Genomic DNA, 25,386 nt, shown 5'->3' with positions numbered 1-25,386 from the left:
TTAAATGTAAAAGTTTGTATTAAATGGGTGATAATGCAAATTAGAAAAAACACTTGGAACAATATATAACAACAATTTTAGAATCATAGTAAGTTTAGTTATTATTGAAAATTAAATAATAATAATTATAATTTTCTTTTGTTAATATATAACAATGGTTAGCAAAAATAAACATGGGTGTTTCATTGAAATTATTAAAAAAAGTTAATTTTATACAAATATAAATTTGATAATAAAAGAAACAAAGGAATAGAAAATGAAATTATTTTTCTTCTTATACATGCGAGACTATACATACGATAACGACAACACAAGAATAATAATATAACTATTATTTTTTCCCTTGGAGAAGCATGATTGTTATTCTCTTATTCTCACATAAATATGATAACAACAACATGACAACGACAACAATACAATAATGTGTTGATTGAGCAACATAACTCTTTTTACTTAAGAGCATAACAATATAAACGTCATGATTTGATTGTAACTCGATCCACTTGGAGTCTACTAAGAATCAAACTCATGACCTTGGCTTTGATATCAATTGTTGGATCGAGCATTTACAACTAAACCAAAAGTTATAGTTATTAGTTAAGATGCAACTATTTCTACTTAAGAGTATTATAGTCTAAACGTCAGGATTTGATTGTGACTCGACTCATTTGGTCTCTCCACAAGACAATTAATGTCACCTACAATATAATGATGACACAATTCTTTTTTTTTTTTTGAATGAAGGTAACACAATTGTGACATAATGAAGACAATAAATGATAGGAACATACAATAAATAAAACTTTAAAGTTGTACAATGTAAAACAAACTTATGTACTTTAATCATGACTTTTGCATGACAAAAATTGAAATCATATTTATAAAACACAAATTCTTTAATATAAAATTATACTTTCCAAACACATTTTATTCAATCTTGTAATTATTCTCAAAATCACTCAAATTTGTATTTAATTTTAATCGAAGGATTTTTTGAGGAAGATTCATGAAAGAGATATTACACCAAAACCTTTCACATTGATACTTTTTCCTCGAGCTTTCATGGTATGAATATTCTTTCTTGTATCATCGTTTATCATGTTTGTCTAAACTTCCCTCAAGAAGACTTTCAACATACGACATAATACTAATGAGACATGAGTCAACTCACACATAAGATATTGATATCATCTCGAACATAAAACATTAAGACAATAAATTTATGAGTTTTCATCCTTACATGATATTAATCTTTTTAATCTCTACTCAGATGTAAAACCTAAAGCAATACTTGAATTTTTCAACGCTAATATTATAAAAATATTAAAGTGTTTTCATTTATATAAAATTACAACCAATATTATTTGAAAGATTTTGGTGAAAAACGTATTTCTACTTTCATTATTTGTTCCAAGAGAATATACCAACTAAATGTGATAATTAAAGTTTTTTCATGTCAAAATGTTGTGCCAAATATCACGACACATTTATTTTGCTATATGTTCAAAGAAAATGAAAAGGAAAAAAAAAATGCAAACGTTAATAATAATTTGAGTATTATTACGGCTCAGCCTTGAGGGCTCAAACTTTTTGTATTTCCATTAAGATTAAATTTGTGAAAAAAAAATAGAAGTATTAAAATAATATATATAAAATAAATAAATAAATAATAATATTAAAATTTAATCAAATTCTTTCATAAAGGTATTATTATACTGAAAGAACTCAAAAGGGGCATCATTGGTGATTAAATTACTGAAAACACCCAACAGAAAAATCCTAACACATTTTTGTCCTTTCTTTTAATACTTGTAAAATCTTTATATATAATCAATAATTCGAAAAAAGTGAAGATTTTTATTTAAAATTAACATAATAGTCCAGTGAAGCATATCAGTGTGAAATAGAAATGAGAGGGAAATAGAAAATGACATGTATTATAGGAATAAACAGTGCATATTAATGGCAAGGAGAGTCCCTGATCCGCAAAAAATGGATTGATAGTGATATCAGAACAAACCAAGATATCAATGCTGTGATATGATTGATATATATGTATATAATAATTGTAATAATAATAATAATAATAATAATAATAAAAATAACTCATGGATAACGACTCTGTCCTTTTTAATTTGTTTTCGTTTTTAACTTTGTCTTTCACTATAAATGATATTGTAATAATGTTATTACATGATGGTGAATTATGAACTTAATATTATTAACGTCATCAAAATTGATCTGTTCACATAATAGGTTACAAGAAGCTAAAATCGGAAATAAACTACTTAGAGTAATTAAAAAAGAGCTTTTTATTTGTAAAAACTAGAAAACATAGTATATTGTTTAGACCAAAGTTAAAAATGAAATATTTATTGAAAGTGAAATTAAAAATAAAATATTTAAAAATACTATAAACAAAAAATAAGGACTAACATAATGAGTAATGTATGAAGGTTTGTTTTTTTATTAGAAAACAAATTACATAAGTACATAAAAAATAATATTTCAAAAGTGATTGTATTTTAAAACTATTATTTTAATAATAAATCACTTAACTATAAATATAAATTTGATAACGGGATATTATTACTTAAAAACACTTCATTTTTCTAAAATATTTTCTAAAAAAACTCTTTTTTATCTTTGTGTAAATTACTTGATTCTCGTTCATTTATTTGAAGATTAGAGACTGCTTGTGTGATTCTTGCGACAAGATCTTCAAGTCCATTCGATCAATTTTCCTATTTGAGTAAGTTGATTTCAGTTATTCCTTTTGTGTAATTTTGATCATCCTTGCATATGTCTCTCTTTAAAGTTGCATGTGTTCCTTAATTCTTCTGTTTGGTTTAATTTTTTGTTGATCGATGGTCATGAGGGTATGATCTAATAATATATGTGGTATTTCTATGTGTAGATAGAGTACCTTGTGACTTAGAAAAGGTGTTGGTGTTATACTATAGTTAGTCAAGCTTTTCATTAAGTAAGGAAAACTAATTTTTGTCTATGTGCGTGAGTTTGATAAAAATTGATGGTTGCCTGTTGCTATTCTTTGAAATTAAGGATGAAATTTGGTTGGAATTAATGAACCTGGTATGATATGTATAATTTTCGTGATGTGGTATATTTTGGATGAGAATAGTATGTTGAATGTTTGTAAATTGTTTTGGTGTGTGAGTTAGGTAATGAGAATAACAATCGAATAATTTGGTACAAATTTTAGCTAGCAAAAACTATTTTGACTCAAAGTAATAAAAGATGAGTATAAAATTAATCCATTAAACTTGAAGATAGAGGTTTATTTTTTTTTTAAATGTAAATATTATTTAGACATTTATATATCTTCTAATAATTTATAAATTACCTAATTTAGACATTAAAAATTGACAGGTAAATATGTGCCGACGATAATACTTTTATTCTTAATCACACATTTTTAATATTAGCACAAGTTATTAAATTTTTATTTTATTCAATTACGATAGTATTTATTATAATTGAAAAGTCACATTAGTCAACTATTTTTTTTTTCTACTTAATGTAACTTTATTAATGTTAATTTTAGTTATTGAAAATAGAAAAATAAAAAATGGTGGACGAACTCGTTTAAAAACTTATAAAATAAGTCAAGTGAGACAAAAGCATTATGACCTAAATTTAACTGCGCAACATTTTGTATGGATGGAAAATAATAAGTGTTGAAATTAGAATGTTATTTTTCTTTTTAAAATGAATATAAACTTTAAAATACGCACAAACGATATTTTTTTTATTAGTCATATTCTAAAATTTCTCACATTAAAAACTTATAGAGCCTCAAGCATTCTATTTCCCTTCCGTTCTATGAAGAAAAGAGAGTAAATTGTCCATCTTAAAAATAACAAGTAATTATATATAATTTCTCTAAAAAACCACACTCGTCTTTTACTTATTTTAACTTTTACCACAATACTTATAATGTAATTAAGTGAGATATTTTAGTATATTATATTTATGCATTTATTGATGACACATGAGTGAATGAATGACATAATAAGATAACTCTAATCCCCCAGAGTGTGCAGAGTTACATGTTGTGTAGTGATTGCGATCGAGAAGTTTGTGCCGACTTTGTTGAATCTTGACCCTTCTTCTGCGTTCCATGCACGTGCTTCCATCTTCATACTTAACCCACCAATACCAATAAATGCTCTTTCTATCAATTTTTACACCTCCCAAATTCCTCCACAAATACCTAAATACACATTTCCACAATTAAATCAATCAATATATGTGCATGTTTCTATATCAATTCAAGTTTTTTCCAAAAACAAAAAGTGTTATTGTTGATCAAAATGTATGGTTTATCTTGAAATTAAATTTTACTTAGGTTAAAATCCTAAGTAAGTTATGAGCATATCACTATGAAAAAATTAAATAAATCTAGTAATAAGATATATTAACTCCATCACTGAATTTAATTTTTTAACAAATTAAATTCAGTATAGTTTTAATCCATTGGATTGAAAAAAAAAATTCAAAACTAATAAATCTACTTAAAATGAATTAAACTTTAATCCGAATTTATTTTAAGTAGATTGATTAGATTTGGATTATAGATCTATTTTTATTTTATTGGATTTAAATTGGATAATGAAAAATTCAATTCATGCCTTATATGTGAATAATTTTTTTATTGAAATAATATAATTTACTTTTAGAATGTATATTATGTATAAAGATGACAAAAATATTATACTTACGAATATATGCATATAAAGTCCATCCATTAATAGTTGGTATCTGTAATTAATAAATAATCATGCGTAACAAATATTTTACTAATCGTTTATAAATAGATTAGAAGTATATATCATATTATATTATATATGCCGGCAGGTACCCATTATTAAAAAATTAAGTATTTGCTTGTATGTATGAAGCAAATTGGAACATTTGAAATTAAATTTAGAAAGTGGACCAATTAAAAATCACACTGAAAATTGAATCCTTCCTACTCACTTAAATTGAATGCTTAAATTCAATTTGTGGGTGCTCACGGTTTCATAACCCCATTATGCACATTTTTATTCATCGTGCACCATGAATGAAGAAGACCTTGTTTTGGTTTTTGTTTTTGATATTAGGATAATAAAGAAGCATGATAGGTAAGTATATTATCAAAAATTCTTGCAAACTTTAATTTTAACTGTATTTTATTCAATACTATTTTAATTCTAAAACAATTTTAGTGTTTAATTAGTCAAAATTTAATTTTGTTGTGTAAAATATCCATGGGCATCTAGCCGGTACCCACAGGTTAAAAAAATCTGTGATAAAGAAAATGTATAATGTGATTATTATGATTCCTAATTGTGCATTATTGTATTTGAAGGGATTCAACTAAGATAAAGAAAATGTATAATGTGAAATTGGAATCAAGACAATAAAACAAGAAGAGCAATTATAATGGTACCACCCACATGCAGGACCAACACATCATTCTTTACTTCACATCCATTAATTAAACTATGCTATAATTTTCCACTCTGTTATTTGTTGAGTTAGAAGAATATAAGAACAGTAAATTTAGAAAAATGACAAAACCACCAATACCCTTTGTTCATGAATAGAATGATGGGGTGATTTATTAGATGATCACCATGTTGTCGTACGAGATTATTGTCATATATTTTTTTAAAAAGAAAAAAGAAAAAATTTATTAAGACTCTTTCGTTTAGTTTCTTTTAATTTGCTGGAGTATGCCTTTAAAGAGTGTTCAAGAAGAAGGAAAAAATCTGTGATAATGGTGTGACAAGTTCTACGTTTCCGTGAATGTTTTTTGTCATACTCAAACTGTCATTTTTATCACACTTATCACGCGTGGCTCTTTTCAATCTTAAACAAAGCCAATTATTGAATGGACATGGTATTTTAACACTTTTTTTAAGTTAAATATGTTTTTATCTTTTAATTTTCAATAAATTTTAAAATTAGTTTATTTCAAAATTTTAGACCAATTTAGTTTTCTATTTTTCGAAATACATAAATTTAGTCATTTTAATCAAGTTTTCTTAGGTTTATTTGATGTTTCGTATATATTTTAGGATTGTATTGAGTCCAAATTCTCTACTGGTTGTTTGGTACTGACCTATGCTGAGCATTAAAAATACATTGTGTTAGTATTTTAAATATCTATTTAATATATTTTAAATCGTCAAAATTAGTCATAATCAGTGTATTATGAAAGCACAGTAGAGGAACAACACAACAAAACCCAGCAGAGAATTCAAATTCGACTGTATTTAAGTTTTTTATACTATTTGATACATTTTTTGTTTTAATGTTAAGTCAAATACTATTATGAAACGCGATTGAAATGCCAAATAAACTTAACAAAATTTGATTAAAAAGAATAAATCCACGTATTTCGGAAAATGAATAACTAAATTGGTCCAAAGTTTCGAAATTGACTAATTCCAAAATTTACTGAAAGTTAAAAGAACAAAAACATATTTAACCCCTCTTTTTATTATCATTTGACAATACTTCCTGTTATTATTTATTTTTTATTTTTTCTAGAAATATAAAAGTTAAGTTTTATCAAAACTATTTTATCTTTATACAAGTTGTGAAATGCGGTCAAATAACATTTTTTCTTATTCAATATCTTCTTTTTACATGTATGAAAACATGTCTATACGTATAAAGTATTATTTAAAAAACAAAAAATCTATTAGAAAATGTATAGTTCAAACTTTTTTTTTTAAATTTAAAGATATCTTAAAATGTGTAATTAGAAACTGTATTTTACGTTTGATAATGTGTTTTAAATTATAATTTTTTAATTATATAATTCGAAAATATATTTTAAATTAAATATTTTCATAATACATTCAGATAATTAAAATATATTGTAGGTTATATTATATAAAAATTAGATTATATTTATAAATGTGAAATTTTTATATTTGAAAAACAAAAATCATTTGCCAATATAAGAGTGGAAAGAGAATCAATGATCCAACCTAAAAAAAAATAAAACCATTTTCATCCATATATAGTATGGTGATTGGCGATACTAGAATTGATCAAATAACCATATTAGCAACATTAAGACTATTTGTTTGGTTTGGAAATGAGAATAATTTTATTTGATCTGGACACACAACAAACATTTACTTTTCATTATTTAGTTCTTTGAAAAAAACAAAACTAGGATTTAGTACGGTGTAAATAGTAGCAGGCCCAAAAGCCCAAACAGATGGAGTAGCCCAAAATATGCCAAGTTGTGAAGTACAAATAAAAACTTTTCTTGTTTAAATTTTCAGGCTTTTACTCCTTGCACCCGCACAATTTCTTCACGCACCTCCTACATTTTCAAATTACGTTTTACTGTTTGTAAAAGTGATTTTTGGATTACATATTCTGAATTTTTTTTTAAACTTCTAAAATAAGATTTTCAGAATAAAATTTTCAAAATAGCATTTTTAGAATGTATAATATGTATTGTAGAACAAGTTTTTCAGAATAAGATTTTCGTAACAAACTTTTTATATTACATATAATATTTTTTCGAACAAATTTTTTATAATGAATTGTTTAAAATAAGCTTTTCAGGAAAGAGCTTGCAGTAACGGAGCTGGTTAACATGGTGATTTCAGCGATAATAAAGGATATTTTAGTCTTTTTAGTAGTATTCGGGAGCGTTAGTAATTGTGGAGGTGTAGGGAGTAAGTCCCAAATTAAAAGTAGATTGCATATAGATGCATATTGAAAATATGAATGAATAGCTAAGCTTAAATCGAGGATCAAGGTTTTCTAACTCCATAGTTTAAAATTAATTAATAATAATTTATCAGTACGATTATAGTTACTGTTATTCCATACGACATGAGTTAACCCTTATTTTCTTTGAAGATCACACCTTGCTATGAACTACCACTGTAAGAGTGACCACTACAAAGAAAATGTCTTTGTTGAAGCTTTATGGAGTAATCACTTTTCAATTTTAGAATCCCAAATTTGAAAAAAAGCTTGCATTTGAGAACATGGCATCGTCTTTGATCTTCCGTGCTTCGCGTAGATTTCTCAAACCTTCTTCTTCTTCTTCAGTATCGCTTCACCTTGACATCTTCAACCCTTTGAGCTCCGTTCAACAATTTGCAACCCAAAACCGGAACCCCAGTCTAAATCCCTCATTCAAACCACCCCAGCTCCAAAATTACAATTTTGAGTTTCGTAAAACTGTTGGGTCTCTCTCAAATTTTCATCTTGTTGCACACGTGTCCACGTGGCCCTCGAAGGAGAACAAGAACCAAAGTGGTAGTGTGAGTAATGGTGGTGGAGTGGACGCCACTTGGGTGGATTTGTACTTGCCAAAGCAGTTTCAGCCCTATGCACGCCTTGCTCGTCTTGATAAACCAATTGGGACGTGGTTGCTCCTATGGCCTTGTATCTGGTAAGAGTTCTTAGTTATTGATCTTATGGATAAATGCTTTCACCCTCATAAAAACACAGAGATAGTGATTGTCTATAAACATTAAACTTAATAGTGTGCAAATATACTTCCTTATTATCACTTATAATTGAAGAAACTACGAAGGAAAAAAAATGAAATAAACACCTCTTTTAAGTTAAGAAAAAGTGTTTTTGGAGAAACTATTATGAGAGAGTTTCTGCAAATTAATTTATGCATATGCTTATGGAAATATTTCTCCATGCAGACTCTAAGTCTCTAAATACCAATCTGCTAACATTTTCACAATGTTAGACTCAACGTTGAAATAAGACCAAATTACAATCCTTAAGTGAGACAAACAGTTTTATAAAGATGAGTTAGGTTTAAACTTGCTTCCTAACAGGATATCAAAGTTTATCCTAATAAGATTAGTTGAGCCTTCCATACCATCTGCTCTCGGGCCTCCATTGGACCACCTACAAATTACAATACTTACCTTAAGGTCAAACAATGATGAGTTTTTATTGGCAGGGTATAGAAATTAAACTGAATTGTCTATGCCTGCAAAGGATTTCTACGCTTTCATGCAATCACAAATTGCCAATTATAGTAAATTTGTTGACTTTACAATAACCTGCTTAAAGTTATGTCAATGGTGATTTCTTTCGGTTGACAGCACATGGATATTAAACTTTTGGAAATACAAAGATATTGTGTTGTTGTAAAGTTGGAGCTGTGTGTAACAATCGGTAATGAATTGAGGAATTTTTAAAGGCTAAAAGGGATATTTCTTTTCTGTAACTTAGATGCGCTGCTCTATTTATTGCAACCTTGTTATTTCATGCCTATATCATTCTTATTAATCTCCTGGTCAATTCTAAATTCATACATGAGACTATTCTGTCAATGTAAAGCTGATTTGGCGATGAACATGGAAGCTAAAACTTGTTTCATCAGGTTAAACGCATGTATAAACATAAGCCTAAAAAGTTCACCACTTCTTTAAATCTCTCTTTTTTATTGTATCTAATTTTCATGCATTTAGGTCAATTACCATGGCTGCAACCCCTGGTCATCTTCCTGATTTTAAAATGATGACTCTGTTTGCATGTGGGGCATTGCTTTTGAGAGGTGCTGGGTGTACCATTAATGATCTCCTTGACCGGGATATTGATACAATGGTAAATGTCACGTTTTTTTGGTTGCTTTGATTGTTATAGGGGATTATGAGATAGTAATTGAGTCGCAAATTATTATGGCAGGGTTGTTTCTATTTGGATGTGTTCGATTAAGATAATAGATGCTAATAGGAGAATGAACTGAACGCTAAGTCATGGCAACTCTAATGCTTTAACATTTCTCATGCCCTGAGTCATCTTTATTTTCTATAATTAGTATAAAATAATTTCATGTTCTAAGTACCTATCATGTTTCCAATGTGGTTAAATTATATCAATTTACGTGAACGAAACTTCCATCTGATCTTTTTTGTCCCCCACCCTGCCCTTTTTGGCTTGCCATAGGGGGATTCTTGTCCTCCTTTCTTCCTAAATCACCTTGTTATTGAACTTCTTTTTATTGATAAGAGGATTGTACTAAGATTTAGGTAGAATCAAAGAGCCTGGCAGATGAACATCGGACTCCTTGGATGCTATTGATACAAACTGAATGCATCAATAACTAAAATTAAAGAAATATAGCAAAATGGAGAATCAAGATGCCGTGCATTATTCAGATAAAAGAAAATTCATTACAATAGGGTGTCTACTGTCAGAGTTCTACCCATATTATACAGAGCAACTGCTCTCTATCCATAGCTAGCAAAATAGTACGCATGGATATCTTCTCCTCACTCTGCTTCGCTCCTAAATTCAAAAAACACATTCCACTGTTCAGTTACTAACTCCTTCCTTCCCTTTCTCTCTTACTTCCAGCTCATCACTTCTCTCTGTCATCATCATACATTCCTTCCGGTGTAAACCTTCCAAACTTTGGGCCAATGAGACAGGTATTGAGCTCCCATTCCCTTCTGATCCTGTAGCTAATTGAGTCTCAGACACCTATTGTTATGAACCAAGAATTGGGAATGGGAAAGAAAAAATAGATCTTATTGAATAGGATGAAAAAGAACAAGAAGTAGGAGAGAACTCTCTCCTCCATGTTATTTCAATGAAGTTACCGCTCTATTCCCACACAGGTTTACAGATTCCAGTGCCCCCTCTAAACCAAGTATCCTCCTATTTATAGATATGATGGGTTTGGCCTTTGACATCCCTCTAATTAGTAACTAACAACTTTAATTCCCTTTATTCTATATCCAAACACCTATCTTATTTAATTTGATTTTATTGATATAACATTACTTTGGTGATTTTCGTTTCAGTTAAAACACTTTATATATAGTAAGCGTGTGATGCTGTACTTCTCCCCTCTATCCTTTTCTAAAATGTTTCACTTTGTTTTCACTGTTATAGCTGATCTTATATTTTATGTTCTGAATGTCATTGTATATTGCAGGTAGAACGTACAAAGTTGAGACCTGTGGCAAGTGGTGTTTTGACACCATTTCAAGGACTTTGTTTTCTTGGTTTTCAATTACTTTTAGGTCTTGGAATTCTTCTACAACTGAATAATTATAGGTTAGTTCTTATTTTGAAATTCCAAAATGGATCAGGGTCTATCTTTGTTATGTTGGCACTTTAGATACTTAAATTTGTAAACACTTAATCAGTTAATTATAGAACCTTCTTGTCTGGAACTATGATCTGTCTCGCATGTCCTAATTGGCAAAGCTGGTAACACCAAATATGCATTTTGCTCTTTGTTTTCAAATATTAGCATAGGAATCAGTGAAAATAATAAAACTTGTTTTGTTTCCTATACAGATCTTTTATAACAAAAAAACAAAATGAAAGCTATGGGACATTTTTGAAATTAAGTGAAAGTAAGCAAGTCCTACTTTAGTTTCTTCTCATGGCTTGCAAGTGCCTTGCATCCTTCTGCTTGAGTTCCATTGGAATTTTGCCAACTTTTATTTATTTCTTTGGCTTGTGTACATTCTGCAGTCGTGTTTTGGGTGCCTCATCCTTGTTGCTTGTCTTCTCCTATCCCCTCATGAAGAGGTTTACATTTTGGGTGAGAATTTCCTCATTTCTATTTTTGTATTCTTAATTCTTTATTATTATTCTGATGCATGATCTTATTATGCTGTATTATGATGCTCTCCTGTAACTAAATTGGTTAGCCTCAAGCCTATCTTGGGTTGACCTTTAATTGGGGAGCTTTGTTAGGATGGGCAGCAGTTAAAGGAAGTCTGGACCCATCTATTGTGCTGCCACTTTATGCCTCTGGAGTATTCTGGACTCTTGTGTACGATACTATCTATGCACATCAGGTAAAATATTATTGCTTCCTGTAAGATGTAATTCTATGGTTTTGCTCTGCTGTCTTTAACGGTGTCAGGATCTGCATTTATATGTTGTGTACCTTGACAAGTTATCTTGCACTCCTGAAGTTCTGCCTGCTAATAGGCTTATTGTGCTCTGCTAAAAAGATGGAAGGTGTAAAAGTGGTAGTATAACTTTTTAATTTAACCATTTTCAGATGATTTGTCATGTCTCTAACAGTTAAGTTTTCATGAAACAAAAAGTAAATGAGCAGACTACTTGTTATCCTCCACTTGAATCTTTTGTTTAAGGCAATGCAATCAAACTTCTTAATGTTTAAGAATCTTTCTAACGTTGGCATTCAGGATAAAGAAGATGACTTGAAAGTTGGAGTTAAATCAACAGCTTTGCGCTTTGGTGATTCAACAAAGGAGTGGATTACTGGGTTTGGAATTGCATGCCTTGGTGGTCTTGCTCTTAGCGGATTTAATGCTGAAATAGGTATTGGTTTATTACACCATTCCATTCTATCTGTTTTCGTGACTGTTTGAATTCCATCAAATGTTTCTACTTTCTGATTCATTTGTGTGGAGCAGGCTGGCCGTATTATGCATCTCTGGCAGTTGCATCTGGACACTTAGGCTGGCAAATATGGACAGTTGACCTTTCATCACGTGCTGATTGCAACAGGAAGTATGTTGGGGAAATTCATTGCATGAACTCATGATTTTGTTATCGAAAAAAGAAATTCTGAAAGGATCTCAGTTCTTAATTTTATTGGCTAGAACATCTTTTTGGAGCTTCAGAAAGTTTTTATGAAAAAGCAGTATTGAGATTATCATAAACTTCTTCATATTTCATTTTCAGTTTTTCAAAGATTAAATCATATACCTTTGCTAGAAACACTTAATGCCATATTTATACCCTCAGACCTCAAAAGAACTAACCCCTTCAAAATTCAGTGATTGCTCAATTTTATTACTTTTCAAGTGTTTTTATGATGATTGCAGTATGTTAGAAATCTTCTGAAATAACGAATTAAACATTATGAGCTGACTTTGGTGTATTTTTGTTTGCTATTTTATTTTTCCTTCAGATTTGTCTCAAATAAGTGGTTTGGAGCTATCATCTTTGGTGGAGTTCTAGCTGGCAGACTTTCATCATAGGGTTATATTTTGTCTTATAGAGAATACACCAGCACATTACAAATTGTGTCCATACTTAAACTGATTGTCCTAGGATTTTGTAGCTGAATACATTTATTTTGTATAACACGTTTTCAGAGCCAATTAATTTATGGCGGAGCTTTATTCATTGCATGTTCTTTTAGGTATTTTTTTGGACTAACTGTAAATGGTTAAGGTACTGACATGATATTTGTGTACAAGAAATAAAATAGTTTTCTCCATTTTACTTGTATTCATTGAAACAATTTTGGTAATGATTGAATTGGAAGACTAGTAATTATATTGAACTGGAAGAGATTGCATGTTTGATACATTGGAAAGTGTAAGCACAGTCTGACTTATTTTATGTTTTTAGTTTCTGAAAATTTAGTTAAATTTATTTTTGCCTTCCAAATCGAAACAAGTATTTTAATCTTGTAAAATTTAAAAATTATATTTGAGGTCTTAAAAATGAGATGATGTCATGATTACTCGAGGTTCTAAATTTAACACGTTCAAATGTTGACAGTGTCATAGGACTACTTTTTTCACTATCATTAATATTGTTTGGTTACAAGAAAAAAAAACTATTTAAAAACGAATAAAATCACTTTATTTCGATAGTCAATTATGTTTATAATTGGCTATTGTTATAATAAATTATAATCGGAATTAATTTTTGTCTGATAAGTTTACTGAAAAATAATTGAGATAATTAAATCTCACTTAGGTAAAACAAAAAGAAATTTACATAAAAAAATGCCAATACTCAAGGAAAACATATGAAAAATAATAAGTAAAATTTTCAAGAAACAAAAACACTTTTCTGAACTTTTTTATTACATTTAAACTGAATTAAAACATTAAATTATTTTAGAAACATAAAACAGCTAAAATTGAAGAGAAGAAGTTTTTTTAATTGGAAGTGGCTGTGATCTGTTTCCTTGCATAGAAAATAGAGAATAAAACATATGTCGATTTTGTCACCAAGAAGGGAGTGCATTATTATATTACAGAAATGAACATGTCTTAAATCTACCAACAAAATGTTTCGGATTTGTCAAACATTACTGCTGTCTGAATGGATGAAGACAATTACTAGTGTCACTGCACTGATAGGCATCCATAAGCCAAGTTAGTTTTATCTTGCAATTAGAAGTTACAGAAACTTTAATCTAAGGTGAATCATTTCAGTATTTGGTTGCATATGTTACATTTTCCTTTTCAAGCAATCGAACAAGGAACAAGTTTGACCATAAATAAGTACATTTGATCAGTGGGAAAGGAAGTGCTTCAACTGTGTCCCTAGGACAAGGTGGTGATGATGATGCTACACATTGAAATGTTTGTGCTTAATGAAGCTTTCTCTTGGTGCAACTGAACAAGGACCTTATCTCAGCAGCTGAAATCATGTACAACAGGGAAGGGAGAATGTGGGATATCAAGTAAGTTCAACTGCCAAAACTTAAGACCAAGATGAAGAGAAGCTGTTGATCAAGTCATTTACACGTTTGTGCACCTGATAAGGTATAATAGAGTGAGTTTTTAGCTAAGTAGAGAAGAACAATATCTATGAGACAGAATGTCTCCTACTTCTACCAGTTTTCCCCTCTGAACCACGAGACTTCCTACCTGATTTCTGGCGTTTTCCTCCTCCTTGACCACTAAAAATAGCAATCCTCCCAATTCCCTTTGAAAGTGATGTTAAGAATGTTCTTCCATTTCCTCCCTTTTCAATCATGCCTTGTTTCATGAACATCTGTTCCTTCTCCAACTCACTCAGCCTCACCCTCATTCTTGAAATCTCCAGCTTCAGTTCCCGGTTCTCTCTCCTCAGAGAAGCATAGTTGTCCCTTGGGGACATGGCTGCACTTGGAACACCACTGCTTATTCTCTGTGATAGCAGTCCATCTCCTGAACTCCCTGACAAAGCGTTTTTCAAACGTAGCTGCTCGAAGTACAGCACTTGCACCACCATCTGCAGTGGAAGCCTCTCATTCTGTGCTGCATGGTTGCATGCTTCTTGAGATAGCTTCTGGCAGTCTATCAACTTGCACAGCTTCTTGCATTCTTGTTCTGTTAGAGCTGGATGTGCCTGAGCAAGGAGCAGAAAGAATTGCTGTTATCAACATCAAGAAGGCAAAAGGTATAGATTGAATAGTATATGCACTAAAAGTGTAAAGGTTGTTCATGTAGTAGTAGTCTAATCATGAACTATCATATAAGTTTGTTGATTTTTATAATACATATCTTACAGATCCCACTTAACTATTTGAATATGATGTAACTATTTGAATGAGATAGATCTGTGATATAGTTCAAGCAAATTTACCTTCAAATAAATGTCCACGGCTCTATAAAGGCCATCATCAATAACACGAGCATAATCAGGAAGTATCTCTATCAAAGCAACGAATTTCTGTAGACTTAAGTACGGATCAGGTGAAATTTCTGCTAAATAAGCATCAATAAGCTGCCCCACTTTTAGCAGGGAGCCATGGCCAGCAGAACAAAGACCATCAGATTCATATCCACAATCTTCAGTTTCTTCCTCTTCGACCCTTTGCAAGAAATTCACCAGTAGCCTGTGAACTGTATCAACATCAAACAAAGAGTCTCCACTCTGTAATGATGGTATAAGTAGATCATCTAATGAGACCATTTCCAACCGTAATGCAATCCTTCGTTCAAGCTCAAGCCTGCAGGGAATGGTTGCACCTAACATGATAGCCATCTTTAACATGCCAAACAAAAATGTCAAGGGAATGGAAGAGCTTTTTTCTGTTGGCATGAGACTCACAAGAGTTTCCACAATTATCCTCTGGTCCTTTTCTACACTGGTAGGACTCGAGTTTGTCCTTGATGGATTCCAGAATTGACATTTTCCGATACCCTTCAGAGATGATTGAGCATAATGCATCAGTGATGCAATAATGCTGTCTGATCTCACCCCCATTCTTCCCATGGCACAAATAACTCCTTGGAAGTAATCTATACGCAGTACTGAGAGATCTTCAACCCACCAGGCTACACAATCCTCCTTTAGCTCTCTAGATTCTCCATCACATTCTAATTTAGATAAGCCAGAAACTAGCTGCTCCTTGCAAGCATTCATTGCAATGGCTTCCACACACCCACTTGATATTTCAATTTCATCCACTATATTTGTAGGTAACATTTCACATGTGGATAGCACTTCCACTGCCTTCTGAAGACTCTGAAAGACAATCTCATTCAGATAAATCTCTGCTCTTGAAATGAGGTTTTGCTCCCTGTATTCTTCTGTCATTTCCAGATACTCTGCTGCACAACGAAGCCGTGCAACATTGAATGTTGTAATCTCAAAGTTCATCCCATAGCAGAACTTCATGGCAAGTTCAAATGTCTGGTGCCCCCCTGGAAAGTTGAGCAGCTCCAAGTTTGAAACATTGGAACCCTTGACTTCAGCCACCATCTTCCGGATTTTCCCACTTAGAGTCACCAGGGGAAACTTCATGAACCAGAACAAAGTAAGTAACGACATTAGTTTAAATAAATTTTTATTTCTGTACAATCAAATACATTATCTTAGTATCATTGAGTTGACTGGTGCAGCTATTTTGCACTCAAAAGAAGCCAAATAGAAGTCATCAACTTTTCTCTTTGATATCATAAAGTAGGCATGACTTTTGGCAAATAGTGGTTGGTTTTTAGTTGGTTGTTAGCATATTATGAATTTTGGACATACTGCTTACTCTATCCCAATTCATAGCAATTGGTAAAAGAGACACCCAAATTAAACTCATGGCTACAGTTTAGAATATAAAACTCAAGTCAATGACAAATAGAACAGGTCATGAAAGTATCAAGTGGTTTTCAACAACATCTCAAAAGAATTACCTTATGTAGCAGAAAAGATTCACCATCAACGACAATTGTAATGTCTCCGGCTACATCAGCAAAAATCCTGCAACAAAACATAAGAATATGGCATGAGAACTGTTATAAAATCCTGTCAAGGATGCATATGATTCAAAAATCCACAGCATCCCTGAGTCCTTTCACCCTTCACCCCAAAAACTTGCTAACCAAAGAAATGAGAGTTGAGAATAGAATAACTGCACACGTCAAGAAATAAGAATGTTGTCTTTAAGCATCTTTTCACCTAGAATTTTCAAAAGAACTTAGGTAATCTCTACCTAGATAAAAAAAAACTCCAAATCCCACCATAAAAACCGTTTCGGATAATATGCATAACCTTTTACCCCAAAATCCAAAAGAAGGACAAGCCAAGGTATCAAATGCTTTAATTTCAAAACCGGTAAGATAGAACTACCATGAAAATAAGACTAGAAAACAAGCTCATGAAGTTACATTTTCAATTCATCTTGCCATCTGTCACAACCACAATCGTGACTAAAAGAAACATAGACAGACAAGGTTATCACACTCCCACAAGACACACATACGCAGTGAAAGAGAGAAATAAGAAACAAAAGGTTTGTGAGTTACCTAGTAGTGAATGAGTTGCAAAACTTAGGAGTAGCCGGAGAGCGTTTAGAAGAAGAGAGGGAGGTTTCAGAAACCATGTTTCTCTCTCTATCTCTGTATCTATGTATCTATCTATGTATCTGTTAGAAGAAAGAGTGAAGAGAGTTGAGAAAAGGAAACTCCTGCTGCTGCTGCCTGATCTGTGTATGTTTCAGGAACAGCAGCACAAACTGAGACCTGTGCTGTGGGTGTTGATGATTAAACTATCAAATGATGCGTACGGGAAGATTGCTGGTTCAGGAATATTTTGGAGCAAACGCCCCAAAAGGCACTCTCCATAGCATTCATTTATTCACAAATGCCATCACATACATCCAACTTAGCTTTTTCTTTTCGTTTTCATAACATGTGCTGCTGTGTGTAGTAGTAGCCAGCCTATGGTCTTCTTACCACTGCTGAACCATCTTTTGCTTTTTGGCTGCTTTTGTTTCTGCCTTTTGCGTTACAATACTATTGCAATACACTATACAAATACAGTGTTCAGACTTCGTATTCACATGTTATTATCTAATCAAGTACCATTGTTGGCCTTCGACGTTGACACTTTACGTTACAAACTAAAAGACTGAGTCCAGTGGTAAATTTTTGCATAAACAAACAACAGGGTTCTGCCTCTGCCACTTGCTTTATTGGGTTTCGATTCTGAATTGAAATCACCAAAACCAGACGTTACAACAATTCTAATTTTAATAGTGCCCTTTAATCATACAGTTACACTACAGGAAATTCAAATTCTTTTACTGATAAAAACTGTTGATTAAAGAGTTTTGTATGGGAGTTACAAATGAACTGCAAAAATTCTCTTATTGTGTTTCTTTCTTTTTCCAATTCAGATGCTCCGTCACTGTCATGAAGTTTCAATTTAGATTAAACTTGTTTAACCAGAAAACAAGTAAAATCTAATCAAGAATTTATTTTTTCCTCCTATCAGAGTAAATAAAAGTTACAGCATGCAAATTTGGTAAAAAAAATCGAAAGTGTGCTATTTGTATGAAGAATTCAAGATAAGAACAATGATTGAAAATTGGTCACACACTTTTATGCATGGCATTGTATCACCTTAACCTTAACTTTTACCTTCATGATATCTTACCAAACCATAGAAGTATCCCTGCACAAGATAGGATAGGAAAGGGTGAAAAGCAAAAGATGTGACACGTAGGGCAAGGGCACCATGAACATGCAGCAATCACGATGACAGTGGGGATGATTTGATGAAGGTTTTGGGGTCAATGTTGGATAGTAGAAGGCACAAGAAAGAAAAAAAGTGGTCTTAAAACATCTGACATGGAGTGTTGGTGGCATGGATCAATGTCACTGAGGTGACACGGAACTCAATAAAGATGCAATTATTAGAGACAGCACCACTACACATCTCTGCATTCTTATTTCTTTTCCCAACTCATTATATATTATTCATCACTCATATCAGTTATTAAAATCATAAATTATGCTATAGGTTACTGCATCATGTCACAGGTATATTCCTTCCTTGTCTCGGGTATAATTAGATATTTACACCCTTTTTCTTTTTTAGACCAAAGTTCTCCTTCATTTCTGCATAACCTTTTATAATTTAACCATTCATACTTTATGCAGCTTCATGACAAAGATAATCATTTTCCGACAACAAAAATAACTTTATCGAACCAAATCCTAACCTTGCACAAATGCTGTGGCGCGTCTTACACCTTAACGGCTCAATTATCACAAACTATATGTCTGTCTTAAAAGTCATGTTTTAATAAGATTAATTAAAATTAAGAGTGTGTTTGTTTTAGTGTTAAAAATGAACACACGTTTATGAATGTTTTTCATGTCAAATAACGACACCAAAACTGCTCAGATTTGTTACAAGTGATGTGTGTCTCTTTTTGCACATAATTACATAAAATATATGTTTGTGTTTGATAATCAACCATGCATGAAAATTAAAGAAGGGTAATCTAATAGTTATTTTGAAAAATGAAACCCTAGTTCACATAAGCCCAATGACCAAAAGCACATCATGCACATGGACATATATATACATTAGCACGTCCCTTCAAAATCAAGCAACCACCAGCAGCCAGTATTATGGGATCAAAATGATTAAGGCTATAATAATATATATATATATATATATATATATATATATATTCCGAAATAAAATCTCTATGCTAAGTTAGGGTTAATAAATAATTCGAGGTGAAGTTTCTTTTGGAGTTCAAACTCACTTCTCTTACAATTTTGCTTTTGGAAGACATTTTAATTCTAATAACCTAAATTTATCACAATTCTAAACATGACTAATGTTGTTTCTGGAACTGGAAGCCTAAGTGATGACTTGAATGCTCTTCATGACTGAGATCGAATCTCTTATTACTTTAAAAGAGAAGGTCTACCTACAAAATACTCTCTAACGATCAAGTTAGTAAAAGAGCATTCAAGTCACCACTTGGATCTTGTCACCTGTACAAAGGCCCATATCTCCAATTCCAATAACAACTAAACTTTCACAATTTTATTCTTATCAAATATCTTAATAGATTATATGTAAACAAAATGTCTATGAGGTACTCTTAATTTTGTTATCTAAGTTATGTAAATTTTTTTACCAAAGGAAACTATTGTTATTGTTATTATTATTAACACCAAGACTTTCATCACCACATTTTTTTACAGTTTTCACTAATGTTGTCACACAAATATCTTTAAACTGATTATAATACAATTTTTAAACTAATTTATTGTGAAATTAAAAAAAATGACTTTTTAAAACTAAAAGTTATTAAACTAAAAATTAATTATAATTTTAAAAATTCAAAAAGTTAGAAATAAAGAAATTTCCAAAGCTACCTTGATTATATCTCACATCTTAGTTTTTTTTCTTACTGAAAAAGTGAATTTGAGTGTTTGCACATGACACGTGACGTATATCACCATCCATTACTTGGGCCATTGGGCCAACCACAAAAACAAACAATAGGCTGCTACTTCCTGCACCGTGTTTTCTTCATCCTGCATTCCCAAAATTTCAAAATTCCCCTTTACCCCTCAAAGTAAAAATCCCTCATTGTGCCATCCATGCCAATCGTGGTGCACCTCCTCCTCTCATTGTCTCATTCCTATTGCACATACATTGGAGAGAAACCTCTTTGCACTGAATCATATAACATTGTTTTGACTCTCTTTAATGAAGGTGTAAAGAAGAATAGATGGATGGTAACTGTGTGATGGGTGGTGAATGATTGAAGGAGAAGGAAATTTTGGAGAAGAACCATGGTGGAAGAAGTTGTTTGTATTTCTGGAAGGAAGGTCCGAAAGGTATTTCTGCATTCAAAAATGTATTTTGGAACACTTATTTCAAAAAAATACTTTTATATTACGGATTGAGTATTTTAAAAGGTATTTTCAAATCTAAAAGTACATTCTAAAACACCCAATTTGAAAAAATATAAAAAATAAATCCCAAATAATTATTTTGAAAAATATTTTTTGATCCGGAAAATATCTTTCGAAACTTGTTACAGATTATTTTTTATATTCCACAATGATTGTTTCGAAAAGTCTTTTCAGATTCAAAAATACCTTCTAAAATAGCTATTCTGAAATATAAAATTACCAAAATAAGGGTATAATAAAGCATTTTCCAAATCTGAAGATATTTTCTAGAACACTAGTGTTCTATTTTTTTTTTATATTGAGAATTTAAAAATACCTCCGAGAACAACCATTTTGCAATATATAAAAATTTCTTGAATAAGTATATTCTAAAAGGCATTTCTTAAAATACTTTTCAGAATATTTGTTCTAAAATATATTTTATAACATAGTATTCCAGAATATATTCCTGGATTTGGAAATATTATTCGGAATATTTAATTTGAAAATTATTTAAAAAAGAGAAGGTGTATGAATTTTTATTATAATTTTAATGACAGATAGTTTGGGAATTCCAAATTTTATGAGTGTGCATGATGAAAAAAAGTGGAGTGAGGAAAAAATACCCCAACAATAACCTATCATCTTCGATTGTGCATGCATGTAACACCTAGGCTATCACAAGTATGATATTCATAACCTGCCTTCACTAAAGTATTAAATAGAATAAATCAAACGGAAATTTAAAATAATTGTCTGAATAATTATTTTATACGAGTATTATTTGACACCAAATTTTTTATCTATTTATGTCATACGAAGATAGTTAAACACAAAAAAAGTTACTGTTACCTAAGTTATTGTATGAATGTGGCATATATGCCTCAAATTTTATTTATTGGAATTGATATTAATTTAGTTAAATTATTAAAAATGTAATTAATTTTCATTATGGCTTCCACGCCGTAGAAGCTAAATGTCATCAAACAAACAAACTTTCATGTAGACAGACACTAAAATGACTGATTTTGTACTTAAATATAAGGAAAACAATAAATTGTCAGGTTCATGTTTTTTTTTTTTTTTTAATTCTATTGAACACATACTTAACATTTGAATTATTTTACACACTTTTGAATTATCGATAAATTCTTATCAATATAAATAAATTCATTGGTAAATCAAAATTTACAAAAAAAAAAATTATTGTCAGATGATAGAATTTAAATATCGATGAATATTTTTGTCGGTCATGAATTCATTGGTATAATTTATTGGTAAAATTTGTAAATAAATTAGAATTTGTATTATTAGCGAATATTTGCGTCAATAATGTATTCGATTGTTAAATTCGTCGATAACCTATAGTCTAATTATCAACAGAGTTTTCGTACGATTAATTGAACAACAAATTTTTTGCTAAGTTTGATGGGATTTTTAATATATTAAAGTGAGATGGTTGAGAAAAGAAGAGGAGAAGGAGGTGAATGAGGAGGTAGAGGAGGCCGAAGTCGATGGCGACAATGGAGGTGGGATGATTGTTGTGACTCGACAACAACGTGGAGGTGCAATCGATGTGAAGGTTGTCAAAGTTAGAAGAGGAAAAGGAGAAAGAGGAAGAGAAGATGAGTTGGAGGATCTTCTTTATGATATAGGGGATCATGGCTCCCCAATTTTTTTTTTAATATTTATGCAAATTAATATTTTTTTTATTAAATATTTTTACTTTCATTCATTTGGGATTAATTTGGCAAGTGCAAAGTTTTTTTTATTGTTGTTCCTTCAATGTGGTGAACCTGGATTAGATAAAAAGTACATTAATTCTACCTTTATTGTTTTTTCTTTTTGTGAAATAATTCGACTTTTTGATGGAGATGAGTCTGACATTGATTTCACAAAACACAAACAAGATGACTTTTAATTGAAAGTTATAAAAAATATCCTAAAAGTTACAAAAATTATGCGGTTAATTTGTCTAATTGATATTTTTATATTTATATATATTATTAAATAAGATTCCAATTTTTACATTTATATAAATTAATATATAACTTAAACTATTTTTTTAATTTTAATATAATTTTAATATATTTTATACTCAATTTTTTTTATATATCTATATAAAATTTTGACACCTCTAAAATATTTGTTGAAGATTCATCACTAGTTATAAAGGTGATGGTGACAATGTGACGAGCATGTGAGAAAGAACAAAAGAAAATAAAGGAACAAAAAGAAGAAAAAGATCCAATAACAATTTCTAACGATAAATTTAATTTATTGATAATTATCGACTTATATTGACAAATTTATGGTTGTCAATGATTATCCGTGGATTTCAGGATTATTTTTTAAATCAATGGATGTTCACTTCACCAATAATTTTTTTATCGTCAATAAAGTCTTAATATAACAAATTTATCATCTATTACTGACAAATTGTGTCTACGGGTAATACACAATTTTGTTACGGTGACATTAAAAAGAAAATTATTAAACGAGAGATATATTAAAAGTAGACTTAGTTAAAAAAAAAAATTCTGGTATTTAACTTTGAAAGAAGTATATTTTAATAGATATTTGCAATTCATCTACAAAAAAGTTCATCAAATATAAAAGTTACAAAGGCTAAACAAGAAAAATGAGCACCCACTTTTTTTTCTATTGATTTTTATTTTTTATGGTACATGAAAACAAAATTTTTCATATTTTTTTTTTTCACAATAGTGACATGGCTGTTCGTGAACCAAAAAGCCAAAACCCTAACAAATTATCACATAAAAGAGATTGAGACATTACAAAAATTAGAAACAAGTCACTTTTTGACGAAACTGTGTGAACAAGCCTTTGACAGGTGAAGATTGAGACACTAACCCAAAAACTGGGAAAAACCTTTCTTGTTCTTTGGGTTGTAGAGTGATGGAGATGTAAAATGTCGGGGAAAAACGAAGATTTTTTTTTTTGTTTTTGTTGATTTAAAATTTCTACCAACTTTTCAATAAATGTTTTATTTAAAACAAATAGTGTAACAATTAAAATAAGTAGTATTTTTTGAATAATAATAATAATAATAATAAAAGGAAATAATAGTAAAAAGAAAATAACAATTAGTTTTCATTAAAGCTAAAGATACCAAGAGCATGTGTGTGTACGCATTTTTTAAATATACGTGATATTATATTAATAGATGATGATAATATAATGTTATTAAGTTAATATATAAAATAAAATTATATTTATTAAAAATAAAATAAAATATATAAAAAAAGATAAGAGAATAATTATTGATAAATAAAGAAAAAAAATTTGTAAATGTAACAGTAAATTTTCAAAAATTTAATAAATAATTATATTTTAAAGGGCAAAATTGGTGTTAATATATAAAATAAAATTATATTTATTAAAAATAAAATGAAACATATAAAAAAACTAAGAGAATAATTATTGATAAATAAAGAAAAAAAAATTGTAAAAATAATGGTAAATTTTCAAAAATTTAATAAATAATTATATTTTAATGACAAAATTGATATTTTAAAATGTGGATACAAAAGAGGAAATCCTCTTTTTATGTATTGTTATAGATGAAAAATTGACTCATCAATCAAAGCAATGTGTAAGTAATAGGTGATAATTTAATAATAAAAAAAAGCAAGTCTTTATAAGTCATAAAAAGTACAAATTTCTGTATTTTTTTCTCAATTTATTTATCATATTATTGATCATCAATGGTGTTTATATTTCTTTTTTGTTGTTTGGGTATAACTTGATATTTTCTTTTCCATATTAGAGTTTTCCTTCATTATTTATTTGTGTATTTATAATTTAATTATGAGATATGTTTAAACAAGTTTGTTTATGCATATTTTATGAAGATAACAAAATGAAATTTGAGAGGCACAGTTCATCTTCCTGCATTAATAATTTAAATGATATTAACAAAAATATCAAATTAAATAAAGTGAACAAATATTAAAATTAAATTAAAAAAATATTATGATCAAATTGAAAAATCAAAATAAAAATTAGGATCAAATCAATATTAATATTAAATTAATATTTAAGAAAAAAATAGAAAAGACAAAGTTTGAAAAAAATAATATTGAGATACGAAATAAAGAGTATTATGAGATATAAAGGGGAAAAGTAAAAGAAATAAGAAAAGAAAGACAAGGAAAGAGGACTTACATAACTTATTTTATTTATAAATATCATATAAGTACTATTACATCTCTAAAATTATTATTAGGAAACTAAATTTATATTAAATTTAAAATTATTAAATACTATTTAGCACAACAATCATATTTCATATAATTATAGACGAAACACTTTAAAAATATTTTAATTTACAAATTCATAGAATTTTTTTCATAAATACTCTTACAAAAAATAAATGATTTTTTTTCCTGTAAACTAACTAAAACTATGAACTAGGAATTATTTTTTTGAAGTTATTTCTTATCAACTTTCACAAAATTTGATTTTTTAACTCATATAT

General features: G+C 29.8%; 2 protein-coding genes across 3 annotated transcripts; one reads left to right on the top strand and one right to left on the bottom strand.

The window, feature by feature from the left end:
• The first annotated feature begins 7,863 nt into the window (after nt 1-7,863).
• On the top strand, nt 7,864-13,234 carry PPT1 (polyprenyltransferase 1). Its single transcript, XM_028070432.2, has 8 exons — nt 7,864-8,440; nt 9,486-9,621; nt 10,958-11,079; nt 11,506-11,575; nt 11,685-11,834; nt 12,192-12,327; nt 12,423-12,519; nt 12,923-13,234. Exons 1-8 carry the CDS (start codon nt 8,031-8,033, stop codon nt 12,990-12,992), a joined length of 1,191 nt encoding a protein of 396 aa, XP_027926233.1. The 5' UTR covers nt 7,864-8,030; the 3' UTR covers nt 12,993-13,234.
• Nucleotides 13,235-13,970: 736 nt separating this feature from the next.
• Nucleotides 13,971-17,932, bottom strand: LOC114185642 (Phototropic-responsive NPH3 family protein). Of its 2 annotated transcripts, XM_028073498.2 has the most exons (5): nt 17,484-17,931; nt 16,872-16,938; nt 15,325-16,482; nt 14,625-15,087; nt 13,971-14,511 (listed from the first exon to the last, which is right to left on the bottom strand). In XM_028073498.2, the coding sequence occupies exons 1-5, from the start codon at nt 17,558-17,560 to the stop codon at nt 14,492-14,494; spliced, it is 1,785 nt and encodes a 594-aa protein (XP_027929299.1). In that variant the 5' UTR covers nt 17,561-17,931; the 3' UTR covers nt 13,971-14,491. The 2 variants fall into 2 exon arrangements, with proteins under 2 accessions (XP_027929299.1, XP_027929296.1); XM_028073495.2 differs by having other exon boundaries at nt 13,971-15,087; nt 17,484-17,932.
• Between the last annotated feature and the right edge of the window lie 7,454 nt (nt 17,933-25,386).

Source organism: Vigna unguiculata, chromosome 5 (genome assembly GCF_037176805.1).
Source record: "Vigna unguiculata cultivar grain cowpea cultivar isolate G323 ecotype 2 chromosome 5, ASM3717680v1, whole genome shotgun sequence".
NCBI lineage: Eukaryota > Viridiplantae > Streptophyta > Magnoliopsida > Fabales > Fabaceae > Vigna > Vigna unguiculata.
Note: the sequence above shows the minus strand (reverse complement) of the source record. Positions and strands in the feature narration are given on the sequence as shown.